The sequence below is a fragment of the Neovison vison genome, chromosome 6 (assembly GCF_020171115.1).
Source record: "Neovison vison isolate M4711 chromosome 6, ASM_NN_V1, whole genome shotgun sequence".
Lineage (NCBI taxonomy): Eukaryota > Metazoa > Chordata > Mammalia > Carnivora > Mustelidae > Neogale > Neogale vison.
Genome location: NC_058096.1, coordinates 17,643,793 through 17,662,662, shown reverse-complemented (window position 1 = coordinate 17,662,662; position 18,870 = coordinate 17,643,793). Strand labels below are relative to the sequence as shown.

The 18,870-nt window shown below is 37.5% G+C and overlaps 1 protein-coding gene across 1 annotated transcript in view; it reads right to left on the bottom strand.

Moving 5' to 3' along the window:
* Positions 1–2,408: 2,408 nt before the first annotated feature.
* The window catches only part of CYYR1 (cysteine and tyrosine rich 1), a 98,295-nt gene continuing 81,833 nt past the window's right edge, over positions 2,409–18,870 (bottom strand). Inside the window, exons 3-4 of the mRNA XM_044251077.1 lie at positions 14,516–14,673; positions 2,409–2,989 (exon numbers count right to left, since the gene is read on the bottom strand). Of these exons, the coding sequence (XP_044107012.1) occupies positions 2,805–2,989; positions 14,516–14,673 (343 nt within the window). The 3' untranslated portion in view covers positions 2,409–2,804. The remainder of the gene's footprint in view (positions 2,990–14,515; positions 14,674–18,870) is intronic.

The window sequence follows — 18,870 nt, the reverse complement described above, 5'->3', positions numbered from 1 at the left end:
CTTCACTAGTCATATCATTTTGTTCTGCCCCCCCCCGGGTGTGTCTGTTGGTGATGTCTTTGGGTAAATGGGGCCTGTTATGGACTATTTTGGGTGAGGCAACTATTTAAGTTCTGAGGACAGGGATGGAGTATTGTGCCACTGGCTGAAAATAGTTGGATATGACTGCTGGCTTGGTTCTCTATCCAAGTGATGATGTAGGATGGGGTCGTTAGTTCTATGCTCAGACTTACTAGATGATTGGGACTGGGTCTATATTCAGTAGTAGATGAAGTTATTTTCCCTGCCTCCCTGCTCTGGTAGGGCAGCAGCGAAGGTCCAGGGCTCACAGAGATCATTGTTTAGGGGCTTCAAATCAGGCCTGAGTGTCCACTGAATTCCCTGATCAGGTGATGGTCTGCAGATGGAGGAATCCACGGGCTGTGCTCACTGTTAACTGCCACTGTATGTAGGGATTTTAGATGGACTATGTGGTTTCCTGTGTACTCTGGTTAGGTTTCCTAGTCAGATAGCTGAAGGCTATATTTAGCCATGAGCAAGGCCATGCATTAGATTTCCTTCCTGTGTGCAACTGGAGAAGCAGCTGTAAAACTAGTAAAGCTCTTTGTTGTCTTAACTCAAGAAGACCCAGGCTTACATTCCTTGGCCAAATGAGGCCAATGGCTCTGCAAACTACTGGTTCTGTCTGCTCTTCTCTCAGCTCAAGTGCCACTGGACCACATAGCTTCCAGGAGTTGTCTCTAGACTTCTTGTCAGATAGGGCTGAAGGCACTCTCCCCAGTGGGTGGGGCTGTGACTCAGTATCCTGCCTCAGTATGAGCAAACTGGGGTGTGGGGCTGGCAAACATCTTGTTTGAGGATCTGAATCAGGCAGACCTGTACCTCCTCCAAGTTCCCTGGTCAGAGTGTACCCCCAACTTGGTTCTGTAGATGAGCAAAGCCACTGGTTGAGATTACTATTTGGGCCCATATGAACTTGGTCTGCCAAGATCTGTCTGCTGGTTGTTGCAAACCCCTCTTTCATTCTCTGTCATAGTTATATTTTCAATATGTTGAAATTGCAATATATTTGACATATTGAAATTGCAATTCCAGTAGTATGCAATGAGAGTATGGGTGCCCACCGAATGACCCACAATGCTAGGGGGAGCAGGGCTGGTTGTTCCCTCTTAGGTTCTCTTTTCCACTGGAGGAACTGGAGGCTCAGGAGACACCTCTCACCATGGTGCCGCACTGTCCTGGGGAGTAGGCATTATAGTCAAGATACAGTAAGTTCTCTAATCCAGTCTATCTTGATCTCTGAATTGCATGGGGTGGTGGTCGGGGGAGGGTGGTTCTTCAGCCTCAGTCCTGCATTCTAGGATTCTCTCAGTGGTATCTCGTTTTTGGATAGTTGTTGGCTGTTCTTCTTATGAGACGGACCAAATTCAGGAATGATGTACATCACCGTTTTGGTGATATCAGTCTCCCCCAATATTTTGTCAATGTAAATTTTTAAATACATGAAAGGGCCCACATAAAAGTATAAGTGTTAAGGTCACTTGCAGCAAAATACAGCACATTGGAATTACCTAGCCAAAAATTTTATGCTTGAAGGCAGGCACTTCATAACATTTGGACTTGGCAAAAAGCAACAGTTTGATGTCAATATCTTAACCTTTCTATTAACTGTGTAGTTTTTCAAGGGAATATATTTTCACAATATTACAGAAGAGAAACAAATCTGTCTAAACTACACATGAATGGAGTTCCAGAGAACAAGGATGCAAATTTTATTTTCCCTTCTTCTTTTCATAAACTGTTATATATCTTCACAGTCAAGTTCTACAGTTTTACTCCCTGGTGTAAAGTCCCATGGGAATATTTGGCTTCTAATCTTTCAGTCTTCAATAAACTATCTGTTACTTGTGGAACTTGATACAGTTTTCTTTCCCCCACAGTTGGAATAACCTTTGTTATAATAAACCACTAATTAAAGTCAGATGATTTTTTTAGGTGGCAGTAGCTAGCACTGAAGAGTTACTGGCTTCAAGCAGCTGTGGAGTCCCTTTAATTCTGTTTTAACTGTCAAATTAAATATAAGATTAAACGACTCTAGTTGTTTTCATTCTTGGAGGCATAGAAATTTACTTCACAATTAACTAAACCATGAACAGAATGCTTGGTGCCCAGTGGACCCCACTACCATTTGATTTACCTGTCCTTTCTAGAGTAAGTCTTTACCAGATAGACAGATTCTGTTCGAAGTCTTGGTAATAGGGAACTTCACAAAACAATCTAGTCAATAAGGAAGCTCTGACTCCTCTTTCTCATCCTGAAACCAAAGTTTCTTGTTCTTATCTAGAAGCCAAAATTCCTGTGCTTCCATCCAGTGCTTTAAACAATGAAAGGCCCAGAGTAGGCTCTCATGCACTCGAACAGTATTTATTGATGAACAAAAGAATGAATAATTCTGATTCTGACTTCTAAGGCTGCACAGAATATAGTTGTTTTCTTATGTAGTCCAGGCTGTTCTCCTCTCTTACATCGTTCTTCACTTTTCCAGGATCAGGACTACAGTTTCCTTAAGCAATATGATTTTCCGATGTTTCGTCTGTCTCATTACTCTTCTCTGAATGTGCTTGCATTGATCATTACATCTTTTCAAACGTGGTATCATCTAACCAAACAATACTCCAGATGTGGTCAGCTCAGAGATGGGTAAACACTCAGTATTTCTTAGCCCGGATATTCCACTTGCATATTGTTGGGCCCAAAAAAGGTATTCCTTAGAGCAGTCCTTTCCTGTTTCTGAGAGAGACATTTTATTCCAGGCAAGATCTCTGATTGGCACATATTCTGGTCTGGGAGAAGGGTGGTTTCCTTGAATTTCCAGGGTAAGGAGGGGGTGGAGAACGCTGTGCTGAAGCTTGTGGGGTCGGGGAGTAGGGAGGTGGCAAGTCGGCACAGTATTCCATCTCATGGTCATAACTGTAGGGCGGTGGTGCCACTGAAAAAGAAAAAAGTAAAGGACATCAGGCATTTAGCAAATCTTTGAGTGTCTACTATGCTTAAACCACTGGGCTGAATACACTGGGAAAGGATATAATTTTTGCCTGCAAAAATCTTAGTTTTATTGTGTTGAGGACACGTGTATAAAAAGGCAAGTGCTACAAAAAGCGGTAGCATTGGCAGAAATGTTTAGAATTGGTTGCTTAGGAAAAGTTTCTTGGAAATCTGATGCCAAACGAGCAGATAAAGAAAAGACTAGGCACTAATTCCAGATTGAACAAAAGCACAGAAGCTGGAGAACATTTTTGTTGAAAGCAAAAAGTACATGGAACGGGAAATGGGAAAAAGTGTTGAGAAATCTTATGGTATCATCATCCTGGTGGGCTTTGATTGTCACATAAGGAGTGTGTGATGTGCAATTACCAGAGCTTTTTTGAATATGCTAGTGAATATGCTTTGAGAAGGTGATTTTCTCAGCAGTATGGATTGAAGTGGGCTGAAGAAAAGGAGAGATGATGTAATAGCATATGTGTAGGGTCATAGGGGACTCGTGGCATTGGGAGGAAAAAATCACAAGAGACTATAAGAGCAATGAGTGCTTCATTGATGAGTAGGTAGGTAGAGAAAGAGGTGGAGAGTGAAAGAAGGTCTCCAGGTATTGGGCACTCTTTATTGGGCTCCTGTAACTTAGAAGGTTATGGAGCCATTATAGGAATAAGAAAAAAAAAAACAAAAACAAACAAACAAACAAAAAAAAACAACCAAGGGTGGGCAAGCACATTTGTGAATGGGAATGAAGAATTTAGTTTTCTAAACATTATTTTTTAAATCACATTTAAGGCACTTCATTATGACTATGTAAGGATGTCTATTTTGTAGTGATCTCAATCCCATGTCAAGGGTTGGAAGAGAGGTATCCCTTGAGTGTTCCATGTCTTCAAGAACCAATCATCCTGCAACATCTTGGCAACCCCTCTAAGATTTGAATTATCAGCAAGATCATGATTCTACTTAGAAATTGGCATGTCTTAATTGCTTACTATGAATGTAGCCTAAATTATAAGACTAGTGTCATAATAATGCAAATATTATAGCCAACTTTTTGAATAGAATGGCAGAAAAGAACAAACAACATTTCAATAAACTTATTTTTAAAATATCTTCCAGGGATGCCTGGCTGGCTCAGCTTGTGGGGTATGTGACACTTGATCTCAGGGCCACACTGGGTGTAGAGATTACTTAAAAATAAAATCTCAAAAAAATAAAAAATAAAAAATAAATCTAAATTGTGCTCTTACCAATAAGAATATGGTAGTGTTCTGATCAATATGCATGCACAAACATAGGGCTTCACCCTATATGCAAATACTAACAGTGTTTCTTCTGGATCCCTTTAACTTGGCTTGCTTTACCAGGAGCTTGATGATCTGAACGACTTAACTAATCAGCCTGTACTCAGGGATGTGAGGACACAGAATTGGGTCACCTGAGCGAAGAGGAAAATGGAGAGAGAGAACTGGGTGGGATGTCCTCTGGGGACTGCTCTACCGAGCAAAGGCTTTGAAAGTCTTCAGTGGGCTCTGCAGGCAAAGGGCTCGTGACAGAGGACACAGCTGTATCCAGCTTCTCTAAGGCTGCTTTAAACACTTGAGGCTGTGCTATCAAAAGCTTTGTTTTCTATACAAAATGGAATGACTCCTGTGGAGTCTAAACACACATTCCCTCTGCATTATACCCACTCCTTTGCTTCATGATATCCAGGAGGACTAAGACAAAGAGGTTTAGATATACTTCATCCAAGCCAAGAAATACAGGCTCCATGTAAAATAGGCAGTTACTGCTGGATGCCTATTGAACTGTTTCTTATAAGTGTGTGGTTCTAGGCTGTTTTTGTATTGAAGCTTTTCCCTGCCTCCCACTTGAGCAGCACATGCTGAATGAGTCTACAGATTGATTTTGCATCATTCTCTATCATGAAACCATGGTGTCTATTTATGCTTTGGTAACAAAGCATTCATATTTTGCTGTCTGCATTAAAACTGCTAGAGGACATTTCAGTGAGATTCCCTATGGTTTATACAGCTGCATGTTGAACATGAAAATTTAAGATATGATTAGATTCATATAGCCTTCTGCTTATATAGCCTTTGAATTTTGATAAAGTGATTATATAATGCAGAAGAGCAATATTTTGAGGACTATTCATCATGAAATAAACATGGCACATCTTTTATAGCATCAGCTACTGGAAGATATTTTGAAATACGTGTTGTATAACTGTAGACTCTGCTATCCTTCTTTCTTGCCGATAATAAGGTTTCACTAGGAAGTAAACTTTTCAAGGTATTAATTTTAGGAAGGTCCTGATTAACCCTAAAAGGTTTTGTTTGTTCTTTCTTAAAGGTCAAAACATCTTTAAAGAAATATAGATGAAGCTAGAGATATGGCGCCTTTGAAATTTTTTCATCATCAATATTCCAACTCTCTGATTTAAGGATAGCAAATATACCATTTATCCTTAATGTTATAGTTTTCAACAATATTACAAAATATAGGGATAGTTACCTTTTTAAATCTCTTTGCTATTGTTAAACGTAAAAATTTATCTTGTCTTTTGGATATTTGATTCATAGCCAAACTATTTCTGAGCTTTTTTCATTTAAGTTTATATATTTAAAGCTTCCTTATATCTGTTATTTTATTGTTATTTTGGTTAGGTGAAATTATCCATGTGGTTTCTTAAAAATCATTTGTCACATTGTTTTGTTACCAGTCCTAAAGTTTTAATGTACTAGTTCTGTTTCAATAACCAAGGCCTATCTTTTTATATGATTAACACCTCATTTTAATTATTATTGATTTTATTTTTTTTAAAGATTTTATTTATTTATTTGACAGACAGAGATCACAAGTAGGCAGAGAGGCAGACAGAGAAAGAGGAAGGAAGCAGGCTCCCTGATGAGCAGAGATTCCCAATGCGGGGCTCGATCCCAGAACCCCGGGACTATGACCTGAGCTGAAGGCAGAGGCTTTAACCCACTGAGCCACTCAAGTGCCCCAATTATTATTGATTTTAAATGGTTTTAATATGTAGTAGGACAGGCGAATCTCATTACTTTTTTTCAACATGTTTAAAAATTTTTGTATTGAGATATAATTGACATATGACATCATGCAAGTTTAAGGTGTATAACATGTTGATTTGATATATTTATATACTACAATATGATTACCACCTGTTAAATTAATTAAATAAGGAGCCCATTAGACTGAGGTGGCTCTCTTGTCATAATGATCAAACTAAAATGTAAGCCTGTAAGTGCTTCAAAGTTACAAAATCAAAACGCTAAGGACAACCAATCACAAATTGTCAAATATGCTTTAAGCTATAGCCAGTGAAATAATTTCCTTTCTTTGCTTCTACATTTGCTCTGTATTAGGCAGGGTACTCCTAACCACTTCCAGTATGGTGTTGTCTGATTCAAATCAATTTTTGTTAAAATAAACTCTTAAAATTTCTAGTATGCCTCAATTTGTCTTTTCATACACCTTAGCATTAGCTTATAACATTTTTGAAAAGATCCCAGATCTCTTGACTTTTGACATGAATCCCAGATTCCTGGGATCATGACCTGAGCTGGAGGCAAAAGCTTAGTCTACTGAGCCACCCAGATGTCTGGAGCTTATGACATTTTAAAAGACTATTTTAATTTCTAATATTATTGCTAGAAGCAAACCTTCTCTTCCACCATGCCCCAAACCAACCTACTCACAATTTTCCTGAATCTTCTTAGAGCAGAAGCCCACATGGCTCCTAGGAAGACCTCCACTACCTCCACCCCCACCACAAAGCCCAATACTGCCCATTTCTCCTCAACAGTGGCCCAAGATGCAATTCCCAAAAGGATGATATTATTAGAAGCTATCATTCCCCTTCCCCTCAGATTATATCCAGACAAGTCTAGTCATGTTCCACATTCTTCTGTAACCAAGAGGACAAACTCTTAGAATATCTTTCATTGTAGACCTCTAATTCTGAAAGCCTTTACACAGCAAATCTCATTAATTTTCTAAACTTTCCCCACCACCTTTCGTTGTGCTCAGGAGATCACAAAGTCTGTCATTCGTATACTCTTCTTTCCATCTCTTTACATGTGACTCTAGCTCAGAATATGAGAGGTCCTCTTCTAATTGTGTCTGTTTTCCAGAGAAATAAGATTTACTAAGAGTGGGAAAAGTAAGGGGGGTTTTGAACTTTGAGAAGAGAGAAGAATGCACAAGATAGTTGTGTCAGGGAGAAGTGGACATTCACTGAACATATCTATTTTCATTAAAGTCAGATTTTCCTTGGAGAGTGCAGCTTCCTCTGCAGCAGTATTAAATCAGAAGTATTCTCCCCACTCCCCAGCCCCCAACATCTTACATCCTATAGTGCCAGAAGGTGCACTGGGTGCTTTCTTGGATTCTCATAGCCATTTTTCAAACCATGGTCTATGTCCTCTCCTTAAAAACCTAAGCTCTATTTTAGCACATACCACAAGATTATACTACTTTCTATTCCTCCTTGTTAATACCTCTGGTCTGCTCTGTCCTAGATTCTCACTCATTGATGGTTTAGCATCAGTCCTGTTCTTTCTCTGCAACAGGACTTCTATTAGCATTCTTGATGATTTCATCATTCATACGTTGAGGTGAATTTCTAGCCCTAAGCTGGAGCTTTCTCCTACCCCAGGTGCCACAGCAGCAAACTGAAACTTAGATAACTTTCATGTCCTTGTGAAGCTTCACTTGATGGGAAGCTTCACATATCCAGTAAGCTAATCCCCAAACATCAAGCCAGCTCTAAGCTCTATACTTATTTCATGTTGCTCTTCACCCCAAACAAGCCAATCAGATATTTTCTACTTTTCTCTTGTTTTTTTAAAAAATTCTTTATCCTATAAAAGCTCCCTGCTTTCCACATTCTTTACAGTTCTCCATACAAAAACTGTCCATTTCATGAAGTGTTAAACAGTGTGTTTGTATCACCTTCATTGTTTTCTTTAAGCATTTTTTTAACATTGGATTTTTTTGTTTTAAAAATCTTTTTCTCACCCTTGCTGTACCTATGTAAATCTGACCACTACTCTTTATCTTTCTAGAATACACATTCCAGCGTATCTTGAATCTCACCTAGATTTCCAATTTTACTGATGACATTTAAAAAGTTAATTTAAACTGATGTCACCTCTTTCCTGTCTTCATGTCTTTCTTTATTCAGCTTAGATTTATGGTCCACCACTAAAATTATTTCTGTGCATTTATCATCAACCTTCTTATCTCTTTTTCCCCTGTGTGCCTGACAAAACTCCAATCTTGATTAAATTCAACACTTTGGCTCTCCCAGACTTGTATCTAGGAGCTTCAGGTGGCTAGAGAAAAATGCACAATCATACTGACTGATAACATTTTCAATGAATGACTATATTCTTCAGTGTTGATACTCTTGGCATTGCTTGAAAATTATGCATTCCTATAGGTATTTCACCACTCCCCCTTCATTCTCTGAGATTCCTTACCTATAAGCATCCCCTCAGCCCACTTTCAGGAGAAGATGTGCTTCTAATTGCAGTAAGAATATAGGCACAATCAGAAGAGAATATCTTCATATCACCAAATCCTTTGATGAATACGTGAAAGTCTTCACATGTTCAGTACATTTACTAATAAGGCAGCCCTCATTTGTGAATTCAGTGATGCTAATAGAATTTTTACTTCTTTTTTTTAAGATTTATTTATTCATTTAAGAGAAAAAGAGAGTGTGCACATGTGCATGAGTGTGGTCAGGGGCAGAGAGAATTTTCAAGAAGACTCCCTGCTGAGCATGGAGGGTTGGTTATGAGATCATAACCAGAGCCAAAACCAAGAGTTGGATGCCCAACTGACTGAGCCACTCAGGTGCCCCTACAGTATTGATTTCTTAATGAAATATTCCCAAGAGATTTTAAAGACTACAACTTGGTTATTTTATAGAATGTTCCTTAACCTCACTTTGCCAGATCTATTCTCATGCTTAGATTCAGGCTGTGAACTTTCAGCCAGAATCCTACATACATGAAGTTGTGTCATCCTCAGAATAATTAACACCCAAAGGTGCAAGATGTCCATCTACCCTGTTTTTGGTGATGTTAATCTTTATCACCTGGTCAAGATGTTATCTGGTTTCTCCATTGTGTAATTACTATTTTTTCCTTATAACTAGCAACAAATCTGGGACTAGATACTTTCTGACCATGCAAATGACCTGCTCCACTGCAACTTCTCCTCCCAGATTTAACACCATTAATGACTCTTGTTCCAAGCTTTTTTCATGATGGTTTTAAAATGATGATTTTTCCAATTCCACAACTCCTTTGTACATGTATCTTTTATAATTTTTGTGTTCCCAAGAACCTCACCTGCTTTTCCAGGATTGTCCTAAATCTATGTATTATCTATCTATCTATCTATCTATCTATCTATCTAATGTATCATCAGTCACCAGGGGACTCAATAATAGACTTTAGATCACAAATATCTTGATAGTATTGAAATGTCTTGCTTTCCTTTGGTTGTCATTTGATTTTTATGTTTTTGCCAAGCCTTCTGTTATAGTCTTTCCATATTGTTTTCTTTCAGTGTGTATCATCTAAACCTATATTTTTTATTTTTTATTTTTTTTTTTTAAAGATTTTTTTTATTTTTATTTATTTGAGAGAGAGAGACAGTGAGAGAGAATGAGCGAGGAGAAGGTCAGAGAGTGAAGCAGACTCCCCATGGAGCTGGGAGCCTGATGTGGGACTCGATCCCGGGACTCCAGGATCACGCCCTGAGCCGGAGGCAGTCGTTCAACCAACTGCGCCACCCAGGCATCCCTAAACCTATATTTTTTAAAGGATCAACATGATCACTTTCTTTTCTTTACAGTTAAGTTCTGGAAAGTAGTGGAAGTATAAGACTTGACAAATAATTTTTATTTTCACACTAATGGTTTTAAAAATATTTAAACTGTTCATTCTACCCAATATGGGAGGAATAAAAAACTATTTTGGAAGGTCACTGTCCAACAAATAATCAGGTATAGAAGATCACTTTTTTCAGTAATCTCCTTCCCAGTGCATAATAATAATTTTCAACCATATTCCCATTGGGCACTTTCACCAGGGTTTTCACAAGGCTTTCACCGAAGAATAAGACCTTGGCTAAATTATTTTCTACTCATGTATGTGGCCCCAAGCTGAAGGACTATACAATAGATTAGGCTGTTATCTCATTTATCACAAGGCTAATTAATTAATGTGGATAAAAATATTTTATATTTCTAAGTATGGAAGACTTTGAAAAACATTCAATACTACTCTGTGTTTTTTCCTATCTTTTAAGTAAAAGCTTAATTAGTGATTTTGAGAAGGAAATGAGAAATAATCAAGCACATTATACTTTTTGAAGATCCAGCTTTTTTGTAGTTAAAATGCTTCCACCATAAGGTTTATTATGTTTCTCACATTATTCAGTTCCGAGAACAATGCATTTACTGAAAATGTAACATGCTGGTGTGATCTGCTAGTATAAAGGATGCCACTCTAAAGTTTTAAAAACATGCTTCCATGCATGAAAGAGAAACCTCAAACTCAGGAAGACATAAACTCTCACATTAAAGTATTTTGTATCTTCTATTCTAATTTTATAAAATGTTTTTAACATTTTAAAATGTTTAATGTTTAATTTTAACTAAACTTTTTTTGATCAAGCAAAAGTGTATCTGGAATATTATCTACAGAGGGCTTTTCCTTGCCATCTCTTCAGATAATGTATCTGTCTGACCCTCCTCTGTTCCCTTGAGTTATGGGTTGACCAGGTTAAAAAAACCCAAAAAACAAACAGGAGATGTGAATAATAAAAAATAGTTCCCCCTGTTTTTTCCTTGTACCCTATTTCTAATATCATTACACTAATCTCAACAATATTTTTAGTAAGTTGGAAAGATTCAAAGTTGTGAGTTGCTTTCATAGTTGAGTAAAAGCTCATATTCCAGGGTACATTGTAAGGAAAATTCCCTGGATTTTGATATATAACTAAATCAGATCTCATCATGCATTGTGCTCCTTACTTGTTCAGCTGTATCTGCTGAGTGCCCATTATGTGCCAGTCCTGGTATTTTACCTGGGACTGGATGGTGAACAGAATAGATCACGATCCCTGCCTTGTGGATCTAGGAGGAGGAGATGGAAACTGAACAATAAATGTAACAATTGGACAAACTATATGATATCTTAGAAGATTAAAAGCACTCTGGAAAAAAAACACAGAGTAGAATAAGGAGGGACATAAGACAATTTTAAATAGACCAGAGTAGGCTTCATTCAGGAGGTGATCTTTGATCAAAAATTTGAATTAAGTGAGGGTCCATATTCTAGGCAAAGACCCAAGATGGGAGTGTGCCATGTTGTGTTCACATGGAGTGTGTTTGCGTTCACAGAAGAATGTGCCTGAAGGCAGAGGGGCAAGAGGGAGTAGAGAAGGAAATGGAGTCAGAGAAATAAAAAGACGAGCCAATTCATGTATTGCTTTGCAAGCCCTGGTCAAGAATTTGCTTTTTACTCCGGATAAAATGAGGAACCACTGGATGGACTCTTCTCTGGAGAAAATTGAAAGCCATTAGAAGATTTTGACTAGAAGAATGATATTATTTGGCATCTACTTTAAAAGGTTCAATCTGGCTACTGGGTTTAGAATAGACCCCCGGGGGCCAAAGGTGGCTGCTGGAAGAGCAGTTAGGATATAATCACAGTAATGCAGGTGAGAGCTGAAGGTGGTTCCCATGAGTAAAGAGCAGTGGGAACAGTGAGTAGTCAGACCCTGTATATACTTGGAGATGGAATTTGAAGTTTTCCTAATAGTTTATGTGCAGGTTTGATGGAGGCAAGGAGTCAAGGATGACTCAAAGATTTTTGGCCTAAGCCACTGGAAGTCCAGAGATGTCATCAGTTGAGAGGAAAAAGGCTGTGAGTAGAGGAGGTTTGGGGGGATGATCAGAAGTATAGCATGGAATATGTTCAACTTGAGATAGCTATGAGACATCCAAGCTGAGATGTCCAGCAGGCAGTGGGATCAAATGCATCTGAAATTCAGGAAGGAGGTTTGGAATGGAGGTTTATAACTTTGGGAGGCATTAACATATAAATAGTGCTTAATATTGTGAGACCAAATGATATAACCAAGAATGTAAGTGTAGATATAGTCTAGGAAAAAACACAAATATCTGACCCTTGAGACACTTGGAGAAGAGGAAGAACTGACAAAAGAGGAACAGGAGAAATGACCATTCTCATATTCATCTAAATTTTGCCCTTCAAGGGAAAATGTTAAGAGAGGAAGGGTATTAAGGAATTGATACATGGGACAGATTGCATGTAGAAGGGACCTTCTTCTCCATAGGGGCTAAGGAAGGACGTGACTGTCAATAGGAAATTATCTTTTTTTTTTTTTTTTTGTTTTGTTTTTTCCAATTTATTTATTTTCAGAAAAACAGTATTCATTATTTTTTCACCACACCCAGTGCTCCATGCAAGCTGTGCCCTCTATAATACCCACCACCTGGTACCCCAACCTCCCACCCCCCCCCCGCCACTTCAAACCCCTCAGATTGTTTTTCAGAGTTGCTGGGGGGAGGGGGGTTAGGAGAAGGGGGGTAGGGTTATGGACATTGGGGAGGGTATGTGTTTTTGGGTAAATTGGAAGGGGAGATGAACCATGAGAGACTATCTTTCTAATAATATGTTAGATTCAAACTTGACTGGCTTTTTTTTTTTTTTTAATTTTCAGCATAACAGTATTCCTTGTTTTTGCACCACACCCAGTGCTCTATGCAATCCGTGCCCTCTCTAATACCCACCACCTGGTTCCCCCAACCTCCCACCCCCTGCCGCTTCAAACCCCTCAGATTGTTTTTCAGAGTCCATAGTCTCTCATGTTTCACCTCCCATTCCAATTTCCCCCAACTCCCTTCTCCTCTCTAACTCCCCTTGTCCTCCATGTTATTTCTAATGCTCCACAAATAAGTGAAACCATATGATAATTGACTCTCTCTGCTTGACTTATTTCACTCAGCATAATCTCTTCTAGTCCCATCCATGTTACTACAAAAGTTGGGTGTTCATTCTTTCAAGATATGTCTCCAAAGGCAAAGGAAACAAAAGCGAAAATAAACTTCTGGGACTCCATCAAAATCAAAAGCTTTTGCACAGCAAAGGAAGCAGTCAACAAAACAAAGAGGCAATCCACAGAATGGGAGAAGATATTTGCAAATAACAGTACAGACAAAAGGTTGATATCCAGGATCTATAAAGAACTCCTCAAACTCAACACACACAAAATAGATAATCATATCAAAAAATGGGCAGAAGATATGAACAGACACTTCTCCAATGAAGACATACAAATGGCTATCAGACACATGAAAAAATGTTCATCATCACTAGCCCTCAGGGAGATTCAAATTAAAACCACATTGAGATATCACCTTACACCAGCTAGAATGGCCAAAATTAGCAAGACAGGAAACAACATGTGTTGGAGGGGATGTGGAGAAAGGGGAGCCCTCTTCCACTGTTGGTGGGAATGCAAGTTGGTGCAGCCTCTTTGGAGAACAGTGTGGAGATTCCTCAAGAAATTAAAAATAGAGCTTCCCTATGACCCTGCAATTGCACTACTGGGTATTTACCCCAGAGATACAGATATAGTGAAAAGAAGGGTCATCTGTACCCCAATGTTTATAGCAGCAATGACCACGGTCGCCAAACTGTGGAAAGAACCAAGATGCCCTTCAACAGATGAATGGATAAGGAAGATGTAGTCCATATACACTATGGAATATTATGCCTCCATCAGAAAGGATGAATACCCAACTTTTGACTGGCTTTTATATGTTAAATGGCACATATACATACAGACTGACTTAGAAAGCACTACTGAGCAATCACCTAATGCAAATTGCAGTATTTTGTTTATGGAATCATATGTATTCAGTATATTTATATGTAGACCTTCTAGCAGACTCTCACCAAATACCTGTCAAATTATTAATGTATTACCCTTGCTCTATGTTGAGAATTTTCATATTATGTTAAAACTGTTTTCTTTGCATACAGAGTGCACATAAAAATTTTATTCCATCCTTTTTCTTAAGACATACATACCTATTAAATCAGAAATGTCACTTATACTTTCCCTATAATTACTTCTCAGAACTCTGGTGGGTAGACACAGTGGATATGAACCGTGTAGTTCTCTTAACTCTGGCTGGTTGGGAATTGTACCTTCAAATGTGAGCTAGATGTTATCTCCATTGAAATCCAGAGCTTCAGTCTGTGTTAATTTAGAAATGCCCTACATTCTTGGAGATCATTGCATTGAAAGTCTTCAATGTTTCCTCTATCCAAGCAGTAGGGCATAACTAATGAATCTGACTCTTCTTCCTTCAGAAGGAGAGAGTGATTGTGTTTACCAGGATAGGAGGAGATGGCATTGATGTGAGTGGTCCTGATGACGCCCACCCGGGTCCCACGGTTGTTTTTCATACACATGCAGATACATATGGCAATTCCAGCGATGACCCCCATGATGAATACAATTCCAAACACTATGCCAGCAATTGCCGTGCCCCTAAAAAAGGAAAACAAAAGTACATTTATTGAAAAGGTTCATAAGCCTTTCAAATACAGCTCTATGGCTAAATGACAAATGCTCTTTGGCAAATCTCCTTGGATATTAAAAAAAAAAAAAAGTAATTCCCTGAATCAGTCAAGTAAGTGGTCTTGTGTATTTTAATGGATAAGAAAAAGTTATAAGCTTTCGGGGAAACTTCTTCCAGTACAGTAAACCTATCATTCAGATTCTGGCTTTAGAAATCCATGTATATTTATACAAAACACTATTATTTTAGAGATCGTACCTAAATAGCTAAATAATTGTTTAGATATGCTCTCTAAAATAATAATTAAAAAACCATTCTGCTGCTTATTTAAACTGCAAAGAACTTATTGTCTGTGAGTACGCATTTACTGAAAACAACTTGATAAATGTCAAAATATTAAATAAAATTTAACATTTATCTTTATTAAAACTCTTCACAAAATAAAACTGGAATTTTTCTTAACAGAATAGAGAAAAATAAACCAAATGTTTTAAAAAATCTATTCAGAAAACAGTTATGACAAACTGTATTCTCATTAAATTCAGTAATAATCCAAGAAAAACCTGTCTTCTATTAATGTTATGTTTTTCTCCAGAAGGTTTTATCTCTCACAACAAAATCATAGAAAGAAAAAATACTGCATGAAAGAGTTAACCTTATTATGTGTAGACAATATGATTTGTAGGAATCTACATTTGTTCACATTTTGGAAAGTAATGGCAAAATCTTTGTGAAAAGATGCAGATTTTCAGCTAGCGGTATCATTTCTAGCAATGCGCTCTGAGGAAATGCAGCACATGTAGGCACAAATAATGGAATAAGGATGTTTGCCAATATATTGTTGCTAATAGCAAGATATCATAAACACCCTAATATCCAAATGACAAACTAATAATAATAATAATACACCAGAGAATGAATCCTATATGGTGATTTAAAAGGATAAAGTGGTCCACATGGATTGAGGTGAAATGTTCATGATTCCTGGTTATATTAATAATAATACCACGAATGAAAAGGCAGATATTAATAAAATATCAGTATTAATAGAATGATTGCAAGGAGAAAGTTATATTCTTACATTTCAAATTTTTGAATGTATATGTGATTATTTTATAGATAGGGGACAATGAAGAAAATTTTCACTTTCTAATTTGGGTAACCCCTCCCCAGAAGTAACCATTTCAACTCTTTCAAACATTGTTTTAGTACTCTCCCCACTTTCAAAAAAGTTTTTAAATGTTTCATTTATTAGAGAGAGACAGAGAGATTGGGAGCACGAGCAGGGGAAGGGGGAAAGGCAGAGGGAGAGGCAAACAGACTCCCTGATGACCTTGGAGCTGGATGAGGGGCTCAATCTCAGGACACTGAGATCCTGACCTGCAATGAAGTCAGACACTTAACCTTCTGAGCCACCTAGGCACCCCTGTTTTAGTAACTTTCTTCCTATTTCTTAGTAATACAATTACATTCTTCTAGTTTTTTAAAATTTTATATTATCCATTGGTTACTTTCATAGTATTTGGGAGTTTAGATCCCACAGACAAACTTTATCCTTTTAGGATGTATATTACCATGTCATCAGGATTTATATTACCATGTCATTGCTTACTGCTGAGCCAAGCAAGGCACCATGGTTACCTCTCATTTCTGTTACACTTACTTTGTTTAAGGAATTTCCCTGAGATCCCATCATTCCATATGTCTGTTGATACCCTCCTCCACAAAGTTTTAGAAATTTTTTGAACAATTATCAGAAGTTCTTAGCATTTTCCTTTTTACTACTGGTACTATGAAATTGCATAATGCACTTGGATTTTTAAAAAAAATCTTTTTCCAGGCCCTTAGGATTTTTCATGTCTAGACACTCATTCTTCAGTTCTTGAAACTGTGCCATAAATGGATAATTTCCTTTCCATCATTTTATCTGTTTCTCTTTCTGGAAGCCTATTCTGAAAGCACTTCTGGGATAACTTCTCTAATTTTTCTGATTTCTGTTTTCTTGAATTACTTTCTGGGGAATTTCATTGACTTCACATTCCAAAATTTTGTTGAACTTCTCATGTTCAGCTATTATATGTTTAATTTCTGGGTGCTCTATCTTATCCTCTAAAGTACCCACCTCCCTATTTTATTGAGTCCTGTTTTGCTTTCATTGATATGGTTTCTCTTCCTAATCCCTGAAGGTACTAATGAAATACATATATATGTATATTTGTGTGTGTATATATATATACACATATATACACATACATGTATATATGTGTGTTTATACACACATATATTATGTGTGTGTACATATATATACACATACATGTATACATATATGTACACGCACACACACACACATATATATATGTACACACACACACACATATATATTTTAAACTTTCTCTACTTTCTGTATTTCCTCCTGTCCTGTTTAGTTTCCATTTTATTTTGATCTGTCTATTGTTTGGTATTTTCCTTAAATGTCTGGTGATCCTGAATCTTCAGCTCTTTAAAAAAGAGGCACAGAGGAACTGCTTGGAAGTTCACGGTGGCCCGCTGCCATTGCACAGGTGAAATCCACAGTCTGAGAGTTCTCATAGTATTTTTGTTGGAGCTGTTCATTTTTTTCCTTAAAAGGATCCTCCAGTTTGAGCCAGCCTGACACTCTGCTGGAGCCTAGGGTTTTGCCTATAAGAGTATGAACTTCATAAAATCCTGATACTTTTAGATCAGAGACTCAGTCTCACTCTGCTGTGACAGTGGAGCCATTCAGAACTCTTCAGCAGCAACATTTTTGTGGTTTAAAAGCACGAATTCTAAAATCAGAATGCCTAGGTTCCAACTGTTCTTTGCACAAGTTGCTGAATGCCTCCCAGCCCCCTAATTTTCTTACTAATTAAATGAAGGTCACCTTGGTACTTAATCTGATTCTCCTCTCAAATTTCATATCATGAAATATCTGTATTCCTGGACTCATTTGTCAGATAAATAGTTTCTTACTTTTGTGCTATATAAATATCTATCCAATACTTTTCTTTCTTTTTTTAAAAAATATTTTATTCATTTGACAGAGAGACAGAGAGAGAGGGAACACAAGTAAGGGGAATGCGTAAGGGAGAAGTAGACTCCCCGTCAAGCAGAAAGCCCAATGCGGGACTCGATCCCAGGAGCCTGGGATCAGACCTGAGCAGAAGGCAGATTCTTAATGACTGAGCCACCCAGGTGCCCCTAATCTATACTTTTCTATGACAGGTCTGTAATTTTCATCCCAAACCCTTGGGGCCAGGTCTATCTCATAAGTCATAAATGTTAAGATTTTGGCAAGGGAATATAGTACATATGCCATATATTGTGGGATACTTCCAAGGCCAGCATCCTGAGCACACATACATACATTTACATTCCTGTAGTAAAGGTGAGAATGCTAACAGCTATGGATTACACAGAGACTCGCAAAAAGCCCGATTCCTTTGGATCAAGTCTGGCCACCAAGTCAGTTACATAAAACGTTTCGGTTTCCATAGCTGTTTGTTTGTTTTTGAGGATTTCAAAATTGCAGATAAGGAATTGTGAACCTGTATTTGTACTTTTCACAAGAGATTTTCTTTTTATGGCTTTTCCCACTCTTAAGAAAACGATACCACTAAGAATTCCAATATACTCTTTAAAAATATTCTTACACACATTTTAACTATGTTAGTAAATTATGAAAGCAGAATGTGAGACATATTTGGGTGTGCTGCTATTAATGATTAAAGAATGGCTGAGTCCAGCAGCTTAAGAAATAAGCCTTTTCAAAAAAGAGAGATTTATCAAAGAAGATAATTTGAAATACATAAACCCAAAGTAATCTGGAAACTTTTTTATTGTAGTTTTGAAGTCCAAATAAGATTGATTTGGACGGCTTAATTTATGTTCCAGAAATAATCAATGGCCCAATTATTCAGGCAAAGAGTTTCCAAAGTAAGTGTTATGGAAGCTGTTAAGATATTAAATTGGGACATATTTATATTCATTAATTCATTTTTTAAATAGAGGAAAGTAGAAAATTAGTCACATTTTGTTTTCCTGTTGGCAGCTCCAGCAAAAGTGCCTGCTTGTGAGGTCAGTAATGAGGTTTCAACTAATGTGTTAAATGAGGTTTCTGATTAAATCATGATTTTGGTGTCCTTGAT